At 36.4% G+C, this 18,258-nt stretch overlaps 1 protein-coding gene and 1 long non-coding RNA gene across 2 annotated transcripts; both read left to right on the top strand.

Annotated features, from left to right (window-relative positions):
• The first annotated feature begins 334 nt into the window (after positions 1–334).
• LOC145821060 (uncharacterized) lies at positions 335–3,262 on the top strand. The gene is made up of 2 exons (XR_014363100.1): positions 335–731; positions 2,688–3,262. It is a non-coding gene; the product is annotated as an uncharacterized LOC145821060 (long non-coding RNA).
• Positions 3,263–7,439: 4,177 nt separating this feature from the next.
• LOC145821675 (uncharacterized) lies at positions 7,440–10,855 on the top strand. Its single transcript, XM_082918225.1, has 6 exons — positions 7,440–7,934; positions 8,508–8,916; positions 9,052–9,406; positions 9,507–9,770; positions 9,909–9,999; positions 10,088–10,855. Exons 1-6 carry the CDS (start codon positions 7,440–7,442, stop codon positions 10,853–10,855), a joined length of 2,382 nt encoding a protein of 793 aa, XP_082774351.1.
• Positions 10,856–18,258: the final 7,403 nt, after the last annotated feature.

Below are 18,258 nucleotides of genomic sequence, written 5' to 3'. Positions count from 1 at the left end.
TGTGACGGGCCTATAGAGGCTCAATAGCATGACAGTTCAAAATCGGACTGGGGAGAAGCAATAATTTTAGTTCTTTGTTGGCTGAGCTTGGAGTGGCATCACAAATTGAACTACAAATTATAGTAGTGGTCCCTTTAATTTATTTATTGTAGTTTTAATTATATCAATGTTACGCTTTAATATTTGGGTAAAGCACCAATAAATCCCAAGTTTAGATGTTGTGAATCATTTAGTCCTACGTTCTTTCTTGTGCACTAATGGGTCCCATTTCAATGTTAAAGACACTTTTGTACATCATTGCCCCATATGTTTCTCCAAAAGTGAGGGCTAGAAAGGGGGTTTTTGTGATGTTGAATTTACAGATTTTTCGAAAAGCATATTGTAGAGTTTTTTTGGTTTTCCCTCTCACCCGATCAATCTGAAAGAGATGAAGATGACAAGTTCTGGGTTCACAATGTTGATGCGCTAAACAATCCTCTATTTACACCTTAGACATTTTTGGTAATGTTAAAACATCATTCGTAGTTGCCCCAAATAACATTTGGTTTCCCTCCCAAACCCTAGAAATATGAAAATCCTCTTCATATATTTTAACATTGGATCGTCGAAATCAATTGGACCTGTGTAATCTTGCAGTCTTGGTTGATGTTAGTGACGTCACTCCTGCAGCTTCGAGTTTACATCCACTCATCATCGGCGTCTTTGATTGTGTTGGTGAACGATGGTGCGAGGTATGTGGCCTCCGATGTTTGATTTCCCTATTTTTATGGTTCATGCTCGTTGTGATGGTTGAGTGTGCTTGGTTAATGTTAGAGTATGTGTCTGTATGAAATGGGTATGTAGTGATTTTTTTTTTTGGTCTGTGACATTGTCTGATGTTAATGGTTGGGTGGGTTTCGAATTGCATCAGGGGTATAGTCGTGTAATGGCTTATCTTTATTTGATGTTGTTTGTTAGCGTTTGTTGCGATATGTGTTTGTTGTTATGATATATTGGCATCAGTGTAATGGTGGTGCCATTGCAATATTAGTTGTGTTGTTTTGTTGTAATGACGCAATGAGTCTCTTGTTTTTTTCAATTGTATACATGTTATTAATGATGTGGAATGTTAGAGATATCCATGTTAGGGTAAGGGAATTGTTTGGTGGTGTAGATTTGAATGATGTGCAATGGCAGCCCATTGAAATTTGTCCGTGTTGAGTGGGTTTTGTTGTAATGTTAGCAAATTGTTGCGTCGCCTTTTATGTGGAGTTTGTTTATGTTTGTCTATGTAAATGTTAGGAAGTGTGACCTGGCATTCACATCCATGTTAGTAAATATTCCACATAGTGCACTACAAGAAAATACATTTTCGGCGACTAGTTTTGGCTACTGAAACAAATTTAGTCGCCGAAAGTGTGGGAATTGGCTACCAAAATTAATTTTAGTCGGGAAAAGTCAACTTTTTAGCTACTAATTTTTCTTAGTAGGGGAATGCTGATTATTGGCTACTAAAATAAATTTGGTAGCTAAAAATACTACAATTGGCCACTAAAAAAATTTTTAGTAGCTAAACATATCTCCATTAGCGACTAATTATACTTTTAGTAGCTGTAAACGCACCTTTACCCACTAAATTGTTTGGTAGCCGAAGGGAAAGAGAAAATTTTGTTTTTGATCTTCGGCGACCAAACATTTGGTCGCCAAAACTATCTTTTCAGCGACAAAATCCATTTTAGTCGCTGTAGACGCACCTTTGCCTACTAAATTTTTTGGTAGCCGAAGGGAAATAAAAATTTTTATTTTGATCTTTGGCGACCAAACTTTTGGTCGCCAAAAATTATTAAACAAAATAGTTATTTTATTTTTATTTTTATGCAAAGGTTGTCAAATCTTAACAACAATGACATTTTATCCATGGAATTTGACTTTTTTTTTTTAAATGAGAACAATAAAATTTAAAGAAACTTCTTTTTTAAAAATAAAAATGAAAATGAAACATGCTTATTAAGTAAATAAAAATGAATTCCCATTAGTAGTAGGTATATGAATAAAACAATCAGATTTATTGAATTAAGTGGTAAAAGCCATGGTTTATCATCTTCTAAAATTAATTTAAGGTTTACTTTAATATAATAAACTAGTTACAACTGCATAATAAATTAATTAAATCTACTTGACACATGATTTCTTCATCTGTCTTTATATATGACAAAATATACATATTAAATGTTCTAAATTTCTAAATCAAATTGATTTGTGCCTAGTTAATCATGCAGGAGTCCCCCAAAAAAATTAAGTATATTTTGCAATATCTATATAATAAGACAGAACGGTTTTTGAAAAAAAATTTAGAGACAAATGTCCTACTAAGACATTTCAATGACTATGATTCATTTGTCTATTTAAATAGATGGTTGAGATGACCCCCTTAAATATATATCAATCCCCTTCCAGCACCACTGTTCCGTTTGGGAAGTTCAACCTAATGAAGTAATGATGGTTGGGGATAACCTTAAAGATGATGTGAGTTCTGCTCTATTTCTCTCCCCATCATTTGCACCATATTTGTTAAGAACATTTTTGATTCATTTTGAGGTGTTGTTTTTGTATATATGTATTTTTTAATTTCACATTGTTTTATCAAATTTGTTTGAATCAAAACATGCTTTTGTGTAAATTGAAGCTCCTTTACTTGGTGTTCGCAGGTTGCTTGTGGGAAACGAGCGGGAGCATTTACATGCTTGCTTGACGAAACAGGGAGGTATGATTCTCCCGAATACACAGATGTGGAATTTCAGCCAGATTACAACGTGTCTTACCTTGCCCAGTTTGAATTAAAGAATATAATAAGTCAATTTTCTTTAATCTCAAATTTTCTTATATTTGAAGTCACTCCGTCCGTTGCACCACCACATAACTTAGGCATAATGCAGTGTACTGATTACATAAAATATTCAAAATCTGTAACGTTAGTGTCTCCCTTCATCGGTAGAAAGAGTTCATGCAGCATTTCATAAATCCTCTCATAACAAGGGTGGATTTTATCAGCAACATAACAGTTGTGAGTTTCGCTATTAATATATCTCTGCAAATGTGTGTGTATATGTATAAGGAATTTGGGGATCCTGGAGAAGAGAAAAAAGAAGAAAAATGAAACATTGTTTCTCTGGAAATGTGTGTATATATATATATATATATATATGTATATATCAATCGACCTATGTATTGGAAAGAAGTGAATTAGAGAGTTGGGAAGACAAAAGCAAATAAGATTTTGATCGCATTTGACCGTTTCAAATCTGGGACCAACTTGAAGGCTTCCCTGTGTTTGAGTTTGTGTTTGATTTCTTTTATTTTTTTATTAGTCCTGTGGAACAAAAAAAACTTCTCAATCTCATCTCTATTCTAATTCATACCCCCCAAAAAAATATTTAAAATATTGAATTAAATTTTGACAATAATGCGGTAATATGATTATTATAAATAAAATTGTTTTTTATATTAATTTATTTTAAAATAAGAAATTCACAATAAATTTTTCTATTTGTATAGTATTAGTCTTTTAAAAAAATATTTACAATATTGAATTAGAGGGAAAATTTTGAAATTATGTATTTGCAAAAATTTTGACATTTTGACATTTTGAAATTATGTATTTTGAAAAAAATATTAGGACAAATATTTAAGATAATTAAAAATTTATAATTTATAATTTATAATTTTATTACTTATCTTTTTATTTAAATATAATTTTAATATATTTGTTATGTTACGGTTCGATTTGCTCACCGATTCGATTTTTAAAACATTAATATTACAAACTTTGTAACATTTACTTCTATTTTCTTTTAAGATAATCAATTAATATTTTTAATTTTATTTTTCTATCACATGAACCATTGGGCAACATCTAAAAAAACACCTATTTTAAAATAATTCATTTTTTCGAGCCGAATCTAACAAATATATATGTTTTAAAAATTCAAAATAAGCAACAAATATTTACTATTTTTTTTGTTATTTTTTATCTTTACTGAATTTTTTTTTGAAATTTTAGAACAAAATTATAATTTTTCGATTTGTTTTGTCGAATGAAAACAAGAAATAAAAAATTTTTCATGTTTTTACCTTTCGCGACCAAAATTGTTGGCAGCCAAAAGTGTGTTTTAGAAATAATTTGTTTCGGCGACTAATTGGATTTTCGTCGCCAATTAATGCACTTTCACCGACTATGTTTTTGGTAGCCAAACGTGCCACGAAATTGTGGAGGGAATATTACTTTTTCTTCTATTTGCATTGCAAAAGTATCCCAGTTCCCTCCCTCTCGCACTCCCGCCTTTATCCCTGCTCTGTCTCCATCGCAAGAGTTGGTGTATCATCCCCCCACTCCCTCCCAGGTATCTCCCTCTCTCTATCTGTATCTCCCTCTCCATTTCGTAAACATCTCACACGGCCTTTCCGTTTCCGTCTTTCTTTCTCTCTCTCTCTCTGTTTACACACACACACGAATCATAAATTCACAACATGGATTCCATATATACTCGATTATTTTCCCAAATCATATGTACACTCACGCCTCTGCCCTCTTCTGTACAGGAATAGTCTCCATTGCCCGAACTCCCCCGAACTGGATCATCCCCCAAACTCCCTCCCAGGTATGTTTGAATTTCGCATCTGTCTCTCCCTCTCTCTGTATCTCCCTCTCGATTTGCCTCAGTTTCTATCTGTCTCTTTTTACACACACACACACACATACATATATATATATATATATATATGCATATATACACGCATATATATATATATATATATATATGTGTGTGTGTGTGTGTCAAAACACACAGAATATGACATGTACGAAATGCCCTCAATTAGGGCATTGTTATTGAAATGTGATTCAAATTAAAAATTAGGGCAATGCTTGGGGTGAATCAACCCATTTGCTACATAAACTAGGGCAAAGTCTTGTAGTAGTAGTACATATAAAAGAGGAATTTTTATGGTTTTCAGTAAATATACTAGCGGCTCGTTGCTTTTGGATGCCTTGTAACGATGTTGAGGAATTTTTATGGTTTTTAGCTAGATATACAATTAAATCATACATATGGATAGCATTGGCTAGCGTAACTGTTTGCTTCTGTGCTATAAATAAGCATGGTAGTTTGTGGATTGATAGCATTGCCTTGCCTTGACTGGATAGCATTGACTTGTTAAATTCTTGGAAACTACTTGGCACACATGATAATTACATGTGAGTAATTTTTAAACATCATTACATAAAAAAAGTACAAGGAGGCTGCTCTTTGTATGGGAACTTAGGAGAATATAACCTCGATGCTTCCATTTTAGAAGTATCGGAAATTTATGATGCTTGCATCATGGCGGCATATTGCCCATGTTGCCTCCTTAGTAATTTAAGTCCATATTTCCAAAGAAGGAGAAAGCTCGTTTATGCCCAAAGCTTAGGTTGGAAATGTGTGAACATGCATTTGCGGACATGCACAGTTGCCATGTAGAGCCAACTATTGGAAATGTGTTTCTGTCTTTACTTTTTTTTTTAATAAATAACATGTCATGCACACACATTGTGAAGAGCATGACATGGTTTTCATTATTTTGATATATCATTCTATCATTGACCATATAGTTTCACTAGTACTAGTGCTCTACTAGTTATGCTATCTAGTGGTCCAAAATTACGGGTCATTTATTAAATTAACTTGTTTTAGAACTAATCGTGTCATAAAGTTCCACCCTAAAATGTCATGACTAATGCAATTTTTGCTAATCCTGTAGCACAGGATTGTCATTCAGGTTGGTTTTTTTTTTTTTAAATGGATATTAATTATTAGCTGCTTTAGGTCACATATTATAATATATGTTTGTGGCCACTGTTAGTGCAGGACTAGTAGTACTTAAACTTGCATGGATAGGATTTTGGAGTTTTAACTTCCCACGGTAATTATGCTATTTGTAAAATGGGCTTGTTTTTTTGAATTACTACTTCCATCAATTAAGTCATTAGAATAGTTTTACTTTAGGATTATCAACACTCATTGTTAGTGAAGGCGTAAAGGATAGCATATGATTGAATTGCTTGCTTGGACACAGTATGAACACCCATTTCCAAAATTTTCAGGAACTGGAGTCTGAAATTCATTTTTTTACTTTTCCTTTTCAACTCATTGTATGATAAATTGTGGAAACTAAGAGATTGCATTGACTATTCACAAGAAATGCCACTGTGATCCCAAAAGCAATATTATTAATGCAATTTTTGGTGAACATTCTCATTATTTAGGTTCGATTATTAATAAGCATGATTAGGTTGGTTGGAGGTGCTATTAGAAATCCTCAAAACCCGGTGGAACATCTGTAAATACTTCTTCGTCTAAGTCTTCACAGAGTAACGCATTCGTCATATCTAATTGTTAAAGAGGCTCAATATGTTAATTCTCTAGAATAGGCCACATGAAGAGCTTTCGAAAATGGCAATGCTGTGAATTTCAGTTAATTTAAGTGCTTAACTAACTTGCCATGAGACAAAATTACATGCTCATAGCAGCAAGTTTTTCAAGAGTATGTCATATCAGAGAAAATCTACCTTGCAGCAAACTTGCCTCCACATCGTCTGGCTTATTTATTATCATTTCCGCAAAATGTGCTTTAAGCCGTATGAAATGTTCATGAGTACTGTCAATGCTTCTATTCTGGATTTTCACATGACTTTGTAGATACATCTCTCATTGATAACATCTACTATGCTTCTATTCTGAAATGTTCATGTGTGAATATGCATTTGCGGACATGCACAGTTGCCATGTAGAGCCAACTGTTGGAAATGTGTTTCTGCCTTTACTTGTTTTTTTTAATAAATAACATGTCATGCACACACATTGTGAAGAGCATGACATGGTTTTCATTATTTTGATATATCATTCTATCATTGACCATATAGTTTCACTAGTACTAGTGCTCTACTAGTTATGCTATCTAGTGGTCCAAAATTACGGGTCATTTCTTAAATTAACTTATTTTAGAACTACTCGTGTCATAAAGTGCCACCCTAAAAGAGATTTATGTGACAAGCCAAACAGTGGCTCAACTTGAAATGCGTGTTCTCATGGCTTCCTTGGTTAATGTTTGTGTGAGTTGTAGGTGACAAAATGGACAAGAGTTGGATGACGATAAATAATCGGTTGACAAGTAAAGAGTATCAACAAGGGGTGAAGTCATTCCTTGATTTTGCTACGGCAAATTTAGGCGTAGAGGATGAAATTAGGTGTCCGTGTGTCGATTGCATTAATGGCACAAAATATAGCAGACAAGTTGTGTGGATGCACTTGATCCGAAGAGGCATGGCATCTTCGTATCTAACTTGGGTGCATCACGGGGAACATGTTTCCGTGTCTCGTCCTAGTGTATCAAATGACCAATATGGAGGTAGTGGCGAATGTATGACAGATATCGATGATCCGCCCATTGATGAATTGCCTACTATGTTGGAAGAAATTTATGTGAGTGGTCTTATGGATGATCATACCGACGAGGAACCTAATGGTTTGGAGAGGGAGGATTTGCATAAGTTCACTAGGTTATTCGAAGATGCACAACGCAAAGTTCACCCAACATGTGAAAAGTTTTCTGTGTTATCATTCGTCATTAAGATGCTTCATGTGAAGGTGTACAACAAATGGAGCAACAAGTCATTCGATATGGTTATGCAGGTATTTAAGGACATTCTACCAGAATGTGATCCAACAGTTCCATGGACACTCTATGATGCTAAGAAGTTCTTACGTGACTTGGGTTTGGGATATGAAACAATTCATTCGTGCAAGAATGATTGTGCACTATTTTGGAAGGAGAGTGCTAATTTGGAGAAATGCCCTACATGTGACACGTGTAGATACAAGTTGAACGATGATGGTGGTAAAAAGATTCCACACAAGGTATTGCGGTACTTTCCTTTGACACTGAGGTTGAAAAGACTGTATATGTCCAAAAAAACAGCCGCAGATATGAGATGGCACAATGAGAAGCGTGTGGATGATGACATCTTAAGGCACCCGGCCGATGGTGAAGCATGGAAGGACTTTGATAAGCAACATCCGACGTTTTCTGATGACTGTCGAAATGTAAGGCTAGGGCTGGCAACAGATGGTTTCAATCCATTTGGGAATATGAGCACATCATATAGCATGTGGCCTGTAATCTTAATGCCTTACAATCTCCCACCGTGGAAGTGCATGAAAGAGCCATATTGCATGATGTCATTGCTTATTCCCGGACGATCGGCACCTGGAAGAGACATTGATGTTTACTTGCAACCACTAATAGAAGAATTGAAGAATTTGTGGGAGCATGGTGTGCAAACATATGATGCATCGAACGGGCAAATTTTTAGAATGCATGCGGCGGTAATGTGGACCATAAATGACTTCCCTGCGTACGGTAACATGTCAGGGTGGAGTACAAAGGGTTACTTGGCTTGCCCTAATTGTAACAATAATGCATCGTCTCAGGGATTACGAAGTAAAATAGGGTATATGGGTGCTCGTCGCCACTTGCCTGAGAACCACACTTGGCGAACAAGTAAGCTCTTCAATGGTCAAACGGAGCATAGGTCCAAACCTTTGGAGTTATCGGGGGACCAAATACTAGAGCAAATTGATTCTGGGACTTACAAGCCGTATGGAAAGCACCCACAAAATCAAAAACGACAAAGGAATGAACATCAAAATTTGAATTGGAGCAAGAGAAGCATTATGTTTGACTTGCCCTATTGGAAGACGTTGAAGCTTCGACACAACCTTGATGTCATGCATATTGAGAAGAACATATGTGACAATGTCGTTGGGACACTTTTGAGCGTAGATGGAAAGAACAAGGACACGGACAAAGCACGCTTAGATTTGGAGGACATGAAAATACGTAAAGAGTTACATTTGAAGAGGCGTTCTAATGGGTCCTTTGAGAAGCCTCCCGCATTGTTCACATTGTCAGTGAAAGAGAGAGAAGGCTTTTGTGATTTCTTGAAATCAATAAAGTACCCTGATGGCTATGCAGCAAATATCTCCAATTGCGTAAACGCTCAAGCTGGAAAATTATCTGGCCTCAAAAGTCATGACAGTCATGTCCTTATACAACGACTTCTTCCAATTGGGATGCGTGGCTACCTGAATAAGGAAATTGGAACGACACTTTTTGAGTTGGGAAATTTCTTCAAACAATTGTGTTCAATGACATTGAGGCGTTCAGATTTGCATAAATTGGATGAACAAATCGTACTCATACTTTGTAAGCTTGAGATGCTTTTCCCGCCGGCTTTTTTCGATGTCATGGTCCACTTGGCAATTCACTTGCCTCGAGAGGCTATGCTTGGAGGCCCAGTGCAATATCGATGGATGTACCCAATTGAGAGGTATTAACTCAGCCCTCGTGTTACTGTCAAATTTAAGTTAATGCTTTACTGCTGATATAAATATTGCAGTATAACATTGTTATGATGCTTGCAAAATTAGGTTGCTTGGCCGTCTAAAAGGGTTTGTGGCCAACAAAGCTCATCCTGAAGGTTCTATTGCCGAGGCTTACATTTCCAAAGAATGTACAACATTTTGTTCAATGTATTTGGATGGAGTTGAAACATTGTTTAACCGCCCAGAAAGGAATTATGACACGGGTGACCGTGGCCTAGGGTTGGCGGTATTCACTCAAACTGTACGTCCCTTTGGTCTAATGACAAGGGCGTCCGATGTGTCCGTAGCTGAACGCGAGTTGGCTCATTGGTTTGTCCTACACAATAGCACAGAAGTGGATAAACACGTAGAGTATGAATCCTTCAAACGTATTTATAATGTTTTTGTTGTAAATTGATTAGTCTTTATCTTAGTAAATAGTTTTTGAATCGCATTTCTTGTAACTAGGGAGCACAAGAACTTGTTACACCAAAGAGCCGGTGCGTTCGACATCGAAAACAGACATCGGAAAGAATTTCCTAAATGGTTCAAAGATCATGTAAGCTAGTATTCTCATATCCTACCATAGATCGTACATTACGTAAATGTTACGCATGCTAGTAACATGACACATGTTCTTTATGTAGATGAATGAATTGCGGAGCCAACATTCCCCCAAAGCAACTGATGATATGTGGTCATTAGCCAATGGTCCTAGTGGCTTAGTGAACACATATTCAGGATGTATTTGTAATGGTGTCCGTTATCATACTATCGACCGTGACAACCGTCGGAAAAGTCAGAATAGTGGATTAGTCGTGGAAGGGGAGCATGAAGGGCAATTGATACACTTCTATGGACACTTGTGCAGAGTGTGGGAACTGAACTATTTGTTCACACATCGGATTGTATTGTTCCAATGTGAATGGTTTAACAGCGGTAATAGTAGAACTATGCGTGTAGAGCCACATTTCACAACAGTTGATGTAACAAGTCGATGGTACAAAGATGACTCATTTGTATTACCAAGTCAAGTTGAACAAGTATTCTATGTTAATGACACCAAATTAGGTACCAGTTGGAGAGTCGTTGAAAAGTTTCAACATCGAGGAATTTGGGATGTGCCGGAGATGGATGTCGTACAACCTGATGATGTGTTCCAACAAGAAGAAACCACCGAGGTCGTACCTACTATGGCTATTGATGATGATGTGGCTTTGCGTCGAGATGATATTGATTCTGAAATTATTCCCATGGAAGTTTTGCAATCTGTCAGAGGGGTAGAAGCCAAGGGTGTTACAGATGATGCCTTCATCTGTGATGATGAAGATGGATTAATGTGGGAGGGTGACGACACAGACGAAGAATATGACCTACAAAGTGATTTTGATACAGATGTTGATGTAGAATCTTGAATTTGGTCATGCTTTACTTCATGCCATAATTTGAGCAATGTGAATGTTCAATTGGTGCACAAATGCAAAGGAAACTCAAAATAATGAAGGGGGATCTATCTTCGTAAATGTCAATAAACTCAGCAATCAATGTGTGTTTAAGGCAGCTAATCGAAACTGAAATGGGTGGAGTTTTGCTGTGGGTGTACCCACTTAGTGCAGAAGTGCAGTCCCTAGACCCATGTTTTTGTTCTCTGCCATTCTATGTTTTTTTCCTCTGGTTTATCTCTGCCCTACCTTTGCTGATCTGCCCTGGAAGGGTTGCTGTCCAGAATGTAGTGGGAGGCATTTTTGGTGTATCTTTGGTAGTGAAGTTTATGGTGTAGCTTTGGTATCTAACTGCTGCTTACTGTGTCAAGTAGAATGTTTTCTGAGGGGGCCTGGAGTACATTCTGTGGAGCTGCTGTCAAATGGTTGTCACTAGGTTAAATGTGGTGTTTTGTTGGGCTGCTGTCAAATGGAAGGGTGCTGGTCTGCATCTTGTTTGGCTGCAGCAATGCGAGCTGAGGTGGAGGCACTTCGTGAGGAGCGGCAAAAGGATCATGACGAGTTAATGAAAGAGCGAGAGGAGCGCGAGAGATGTTACAATGAGCTGTTGAAAGAACGAGAGGAGCGCATTCAATTATCCAATGAGATGTTGAAAGAGCGGGAGGAGGGACAAAAGGCAAGGGACGAGACAAATACAAAGGTCGAGCATCTCAATAACGTAGTCGCCAAACTGTCACAACTCTTGGGAATCTAAGTTGGGCATCCGACGTTTGGTTTTTGGTAAGAACAATTTCATTAATGTCACACTTACTTTGTTTAAATATGTTCGCTTGAAGAGTTGAAAATGTCATCAATTTTTGAGTTATTTGGGGTTAATGATTTCTTGTGTAGTTACTAGAGTTTGGTATTGAGTTTTCTTAACAATGAACTTGTATTTAAAATATGTACTTGATTAAGATTAACTATAATAGAAACATGTTAAAAAAACATAGCGAATTTGAATCTTTGTTTAGAGTAACATGTAAACTTCAACAGTGGTATTTTGAATAGTAACTCGAATATGTGTTTAAAAGTAATGGTAACCTTCCCGGTGACAAAAGTGACACGTTGGGACAGACGGTACGTAAATAGGACACATACGTTGGGAGTTAGAGTTGAAAAAGTCATAAACTTAGATGAAAAAAGGGGTTCGGGGGGCGAAAATGCGAAATAGCCCCCGAAACACTATTTTCTCATAACGGGAAGCTTCCCGGTGATAAATGTGACATGTAGGGACAGACGGTATGTAAATAGCACGCCTACGTTGGGAATTAGAGTTGAAAATGTTATAAACTTAGTCGAAAAAAGGGGTTCGGGGGGCGAAAATGCAAAGCATCCCCCAAAACACTGTTTTCTCATAACGGGAAGCTTCCCGGTGACAAAAGTGACACGTTGGGACAGACGGTACGTAAATAGCACGCCTACGTTGGGAATTAGAGTTGAAAATGTCATAAACTTAGTCGAAAATAGGGGTTCGGGGGCCGAAAATGCAAAGCAGCCCCCGAAATTTTATTTTCTGGTAACGGGAAGCTTCCCGGTGATAAATGTGACATGTAGGGATAGACGGTACATAAATAGGACACCTACTTTGGGAATTAGAGTTGAAAATGTCATAAACTTAGTCGAAAAAAGGGGTTCTGGGGGCGAAAATGCAAAGCATCCCCCAAAACACTGTTTTCTCATAACGGGAAGCTTCCCGGTGATAAATGTGACATGTAGGGACAGACGGTACGTAAATAGCACGCCTACGTTGGGAATTAGAGTTGAAAATGTCATAAACTTAGTCGAAAAAAGGGGTTCCGGGGGCGAAAATGCAAAGCATCCCCCAAAACACTGTTTTCTCATAACGGGAAGCTTCCCGATGATAAATGTGACATGTAGGGACAGACGGTACGTAAATAGCACGCCTACGTTGGGAATTAGAGTTGAAAATGTCATAAACTTAGTCGAAAAAAGGGGTTCGGGGGGCGAAAATGCAAAGCATCCCCCAAAACACTGTTTTCTCATAACGGGAAGCTTCTCGGTGATAAATGTGACATGTAGGGACAGACGGTACGTAAATAGCACGCCTACGTTGGGAATTAGAGTTGAAAATGTCATAAACTTAGTCGAAAAAAGGGGTTCGGGGGGCGAAAATGCAAAGTAGCCCCCGAAATTTTATTTTCTGGTAACGAGAAGCTTCCCGGTGATAAATGTGACATCTACGGACAGACGGTACATAAATAGGACACCTACTTTGGGAATTAGAGTTGAAAATGTCATAAACTTTGTCGAAAAAAGGGGTTCGGGGGGCGAAAATGCAAAACAACCCCCGAGCCACTGTTTTTCCGTAATAGGAAGCTTCTCGGTGATAAATGTGACATGTAGGTGTCCACAATACGTAAGTAGGACAAGAACTAAATGTGACGAATGATATATCCTGTTGACCTAGTCCTTTGGAAATTGGAACAAAGGATTTGTAAAGTTCAGCTAAGGTTTAGGCGCAATTGTGTATTTGATAAGTTTAACTATCATCACTACAAAATGTGCAACAGTTGAACAATAGATAGTTCATATACATAACATGGCCTCAAGATTTGGCTGATGGGAGGATAATTCCTCAACAACAGAATAGGGAACTTAGGACTAAAGAAGCTAAGTATTGAAGGTACGTATCAAAATTAGATGGTGTAATGGAAGAATAGTTAAGCATAATCTTATATAGCTCGTCCCCATAAGCCTTTAAAGAACCCAAGGCATTACTCATTCACAAACAGAAGCATATATACATCTATAAACCCACTAATTAGTTTATTCTTTAAGGAAAGTGTTTCCAAAATTTCAATGAGTATATCGAGAAAATTAGAATCTTTTACGAAGAAAAAGACCATATTAATTTCCATCCGTGGACGTCAGAAAAACACTGAACTAACGTAACTGGAAGCTTCGTGGAGGTCACAAAAGCATAACCATAGTGAGTTTTATGGATACCAGACAAACTGTAATGATGGGTTTTCTTACATTTTTATAACAAATAATTTTTGGATGAAATGGTAAGTACACCCAAAATTTTGGTAATTTCATAATACTTACACAATTTACTTTCACATTTAAGTACTAAAATTTACTTCGATAGATTTAGAGATAAAAAAGCTAAAACAAGAACTCATGATGGGTTCATGTTTGGATGTCTTGCATTAGTTAATAGATATCACTGTCCTTGTCTTTTAATGTTTGAAATTATTACGATATATATATGTCGTCCAGAAGTGCCATTACACGCACCGAACTAATGATTTTTTCCCCCTTTCTTGCAGATGTTTTTGGACATACAAATGTGGATATGTTTTTGTTGACAAGTACGGGAGGGCATTTTTTTCATATCTCTATCCGTATATATAGTGGTTTGTAAAAAAAATTTTGTTGGTAGCAATTAACATAGCACGTGGTACATAATAGTTTTGTGGCAGTACATAATATAATTTTTGTTGTGGTACAAAAGTTGTAGGTGCACAATGAATTTGGTTATTCCAGTATTATATATTGAATTAAATTAAATTATTGACGTGGGCTTAGACTTGGTTCTTATGAAATTTGTAATATATATATATATATAATTGGATGTTCAATATTAATTTTTTGGATGGTTGGAACTGAAATGTGTGTAATTGTTGTTGAATGCTTCATAACATATTTACTGTTGATGGATACAGGAATGCTGATTAATAATGGATACAGGTGCACCAAATATTTTAATTAAAAAAAAAATGTGTAACGTATTTGGCCACCAAATATTTTGGTAGGTAAATATGTAATCAAATGTTTTGGTGACTAAGAATTTAGTAGCAAAAACATAACCCATTAATTTTTTGCAACCAAATAATTAGTAGCTAAAACAATTGAGAAAGAGATAAAGAAAGTATTGGCTACTAAATTTTTTAGTCATGGAAAAAATATGGTGTCATTTGGCTACTAAAATGTTTGGTGGCAAAAAATGAAGATGTGAATGTAAGCAGGCTTTTGGCTACAAAACTTTTAGTGGGCAAAAGTAACAATGACAAAAATTACTTAGTCACTAAAAATATGTATTCTATTGGTGACAAAAATGTTTGGTCTATAATAGTTATTCTTAAATTATGGTAGCACTTTTAGTGACTAATACTTTAGTGGCAGAAACAAACCTTTTGCCGACTAAACTCAAAGTAGTAGCCAAATGTGCACTTTCGGCGACCAATTATTTAGTAGCTAAAAGTGAACCTTCCCCGACCACCACAGATTGGTAGCCAAAAATCCTAATTCCGCGACCAATTATTTAGTGGCAGAAACATATATTTTGCCGACTAAAATCAAAGTCGTAGCCAAATGCTGATTATCGGCGACCAATTATTTTAGTAGGGGAAACGTACCTTTTGCCGACTAAAGCCAATTTAGTAGCCAAATGTCTACACTTTCGGCGACCAAACAGATTTTAGTCGCCAATACTATCGCCGACAGGGTAAAGGCGACGAGCTTAGCGACGAAAAGTTTTGGTTGCTAATTCATTTTGGCGACTAAATAAGTGACTTTTGGCGACCAATATTTTGGTAGCCAAAAGTGACATTTCTTGTAGTGGTGGTACGTCGAGGATTTGAATGACATTTGAGTATATGTTGAAATTAATGCATCCATTACGTTAGAGTGTGTAATTGTAGGTATGTTGGAGTTGATGTGGAATTTTAATGACGTACATGATAGTATTAATGTGATGTGAGTGGTGTACATGTTAATAAAGTACAATGTCGGTTGCATTTATGTAGTGGGTTTTGTGTTTTGGATAGTGTTAAATTGTTGGGCCAAGTTTTGTTGAAATTGCCATATTGTTGTTGATTTGTAGATTACAATACATCAATGTTTGGCAATGTGTGATGGCATTCACATCCACGTTGGTAAACATTGTGCAGTATGTTGTTTGTTAGACCAAAATTTACATATATGCTGAAATTAAAATTGTTGTTATGTTGGAGTATGCGTTTGGTTGCAAGGGATAGGTAACGTTGATTGTGTTGGTGGTATTGTTTTTTATGTTTGAATAATTCAGTATGCGTGGGATGGCTTTTTTAAGCCGTCAACCCATTGTCCATGTTGGGTCATGAATGAATGGTGTGCTCGTCATGTTTGGAAAGTCATGTTGTTTTTGTAGATAGATATGGTAAAATGTGGCAAAATATTTTTTTAACATTACGGATTGGTCATTAATTTGATGGTGTTTGAAGTTGTTATGTCTCCGTGGTTGAGTTTTCATGAGGGAATAACATTTATAATGTGTATTGCATGTTGTGGCTTTGTCTGTAAATATTAAATCACATGCATGGTTTAGTGTGATGTTTATGTTGCTTTATGTGTTGGGTTGTTTATATTTCTATTTTCCCCCCCTTCTCTTTTAACTATTTATTTATTTATTTATTTTTTGTTGCCGTTAGTTGAACTAATAATTTGAAGTTAATGTTATGGTAGATAGTGCAGGAAAGCAAGGATGTGAACATAAAATAGATGGGAGAACACTCCGTTTAAATGTGATCGTCCAAACGTCCACCAATCGGCTATTAAGAAACAAACACAATTGCCATTCAAGAAAAAGAAAAGTCAAACCAACAGTGTTAGAAAACCTGTAGTCAACCCGTTGAGGCTAATGTATCGTTCCAATGTTACTGGTGTGGTAAAGATAGTGCTTGAGTTAGAGTGAAGCGATGGACATGTCCGACAATTCCAGAAGACCCTATTTTGGTTGATGATTGAGGCAATTCGTGTGCATTAGTTGATTCGAAGGCTTACAAAATGCTGATTCTATAATCATTTTAGACACCTAATTGTTATCGAATTATGTTATTGTAATGGGAATTTGACAAGTACAATCGTGAATTTATTTGTGGTTATCTAATGATGTGGTGAGACAAATGCAGTTCGATGTAGTAGTTGGTGTATGTATGCATTCAAGCTGTAAAATTCGTTTATTGGAAATAGTTTATGTTTCTGTTCCCCCCCCCTTCTCTTTTCATGCATGGCTTCTAAAATTACGTCACAACCTGTCATGCTGAAAATTGAACCTTAAGTCATTTGGTGTCAACTTGTCCCTCCTACCGGGGTTCTCACAAACTGATGTTGTAAACAGTTGAATACCTAAAGAATAAGAAGTAAATAGATTTCAGCGAAACAAAGTAATAAACTTTCCAAATCTTGATGATGGACAATATGTGTAGACACCCTATTTTGATTGCCCATAAGACTTGGGCTCTTCATTCCGAACACTTGATGATGAAACGTTATGTTGTGCAATCGTTCAAACCTCAGCAAAAGAATTCAGTCTTGAGCTTTAAACACCTAAAACCTTGCACCCCATTTTCACCGAAAACCTTTTTATCTAGCCTGACCACTCAGAGAGCAACACGACAACAGATGGCCGGTAGACCACTTTCTTGGACCGTACATCATCTTGGTCGGTCGGCCATGTTCAGCGCAAAAGATATTTCTGCAGCAATAGGCTGCTCCCATGCACGAGATTTTGGCCACTTGTTCTTTTTGAAGATATTTACTACCAAAACATTTCAAAATCTATAAACACGGCCCCTCCCCTCAGGCTTTGGTGGTGGAACAAAATTTTCATAAGAGCTTAGAAGGCAATCCAAAGCACTTCTCTACCCTCTTGAATATAGATGCACTATAGATACACCATTGAAGCTCAAATTTGAAGCTTTTTGCTCAAGTGTTGAACCTTATTTTCAGAGACTTAAGGTTGTTTGGAGTAAAGTTTTCTAACTAAGAATTTATCTCTCTTTTCAAGAGGTATAATTTTGCAATCTCATTACTTTTCTTTCACTTTCTTCCTATTTTATGCACTGTTTTTGACCTATTTTGAGGGTTGAAATATGTGATTACAAGTTACAAAAAGTGGAGGGGTTAGCCACCCTTCCTTTAGCTTAATTACAATAGCTTATTCTTTACTCTCTTTTTTTTCTTGCTTTCTCTTAGTTTTAACACTGATTTTTTGGCATTTGTGGGCTGTTTAATGTTTTAATTTATGCTTTGAATATTATCACTGTATTGTTGTAAGTCTTCATGGATTTGGTGTGTTTAGGACGTATAGCCACCAATCCGTTTGAGTTGATAGCTTTTCTTTTATTTTTCTAGCTTTCCTTATGCATAATGGAACCTTGTGGTTGTGGGAGGGTTAAAACTTTAGCCACCTCTCTACAAGTTTGATTAACTAGTTATAAATTTCTAACTTTCCTTATGTATATTGGAACCTTGTGGTTGTGGGAGGGTTAAAACTTTAGCCACCTCTCCACTAGTTTGATTAACTAGCTATAAATTTCTTGCTTTCT

Source organism: Camellia sinensis, chromosome 3 (genome assembly GCF_055761805.1).
Source record: "Camellia sinensis isolate YWXY chromosome 3, ASM5576180v1, whole genome shotgun sequence".
NCBI classification, from domain to species: Eukaryota; Viridiplantae; Streptophyta; class Magnoliopsida; order Ericales; family Theaceae; genus Camellia; species Camellia sinensis.
The sequence above is the reverse complement of the archived record's forward strand: the minus strand, read 5'-3'. Positions and strand labels throughout refer to the sequence as shown.

What these genes read in the sequence shown, in the direction of transcription:
- LOC145821675 (XM_082918225.1), top strand. Translation starts at nt 7,440, where the DNA reads ATGACAGATATCGATGATCCGCCCATTGATGAATTGCCTACTATGTTG. An exon ending in GTAAAAAGATTCCACACAAG is followed by an intron (nt 7,935 to 8,507) that starts GTATTGCGGTAC and finishes GCATCGTCTCAG; the next exon opens with GGATTACGAAGTAAAATAGG. An exon ending in GAACGCGAGTTGGCTCATTG is followed by an intron (nt 9,771 to 9,908) that starts GTTTGTCCTACA and finishes TCTTGTAACTAG; the next exon opens with GGAGCACAAGAACTTGTTAC.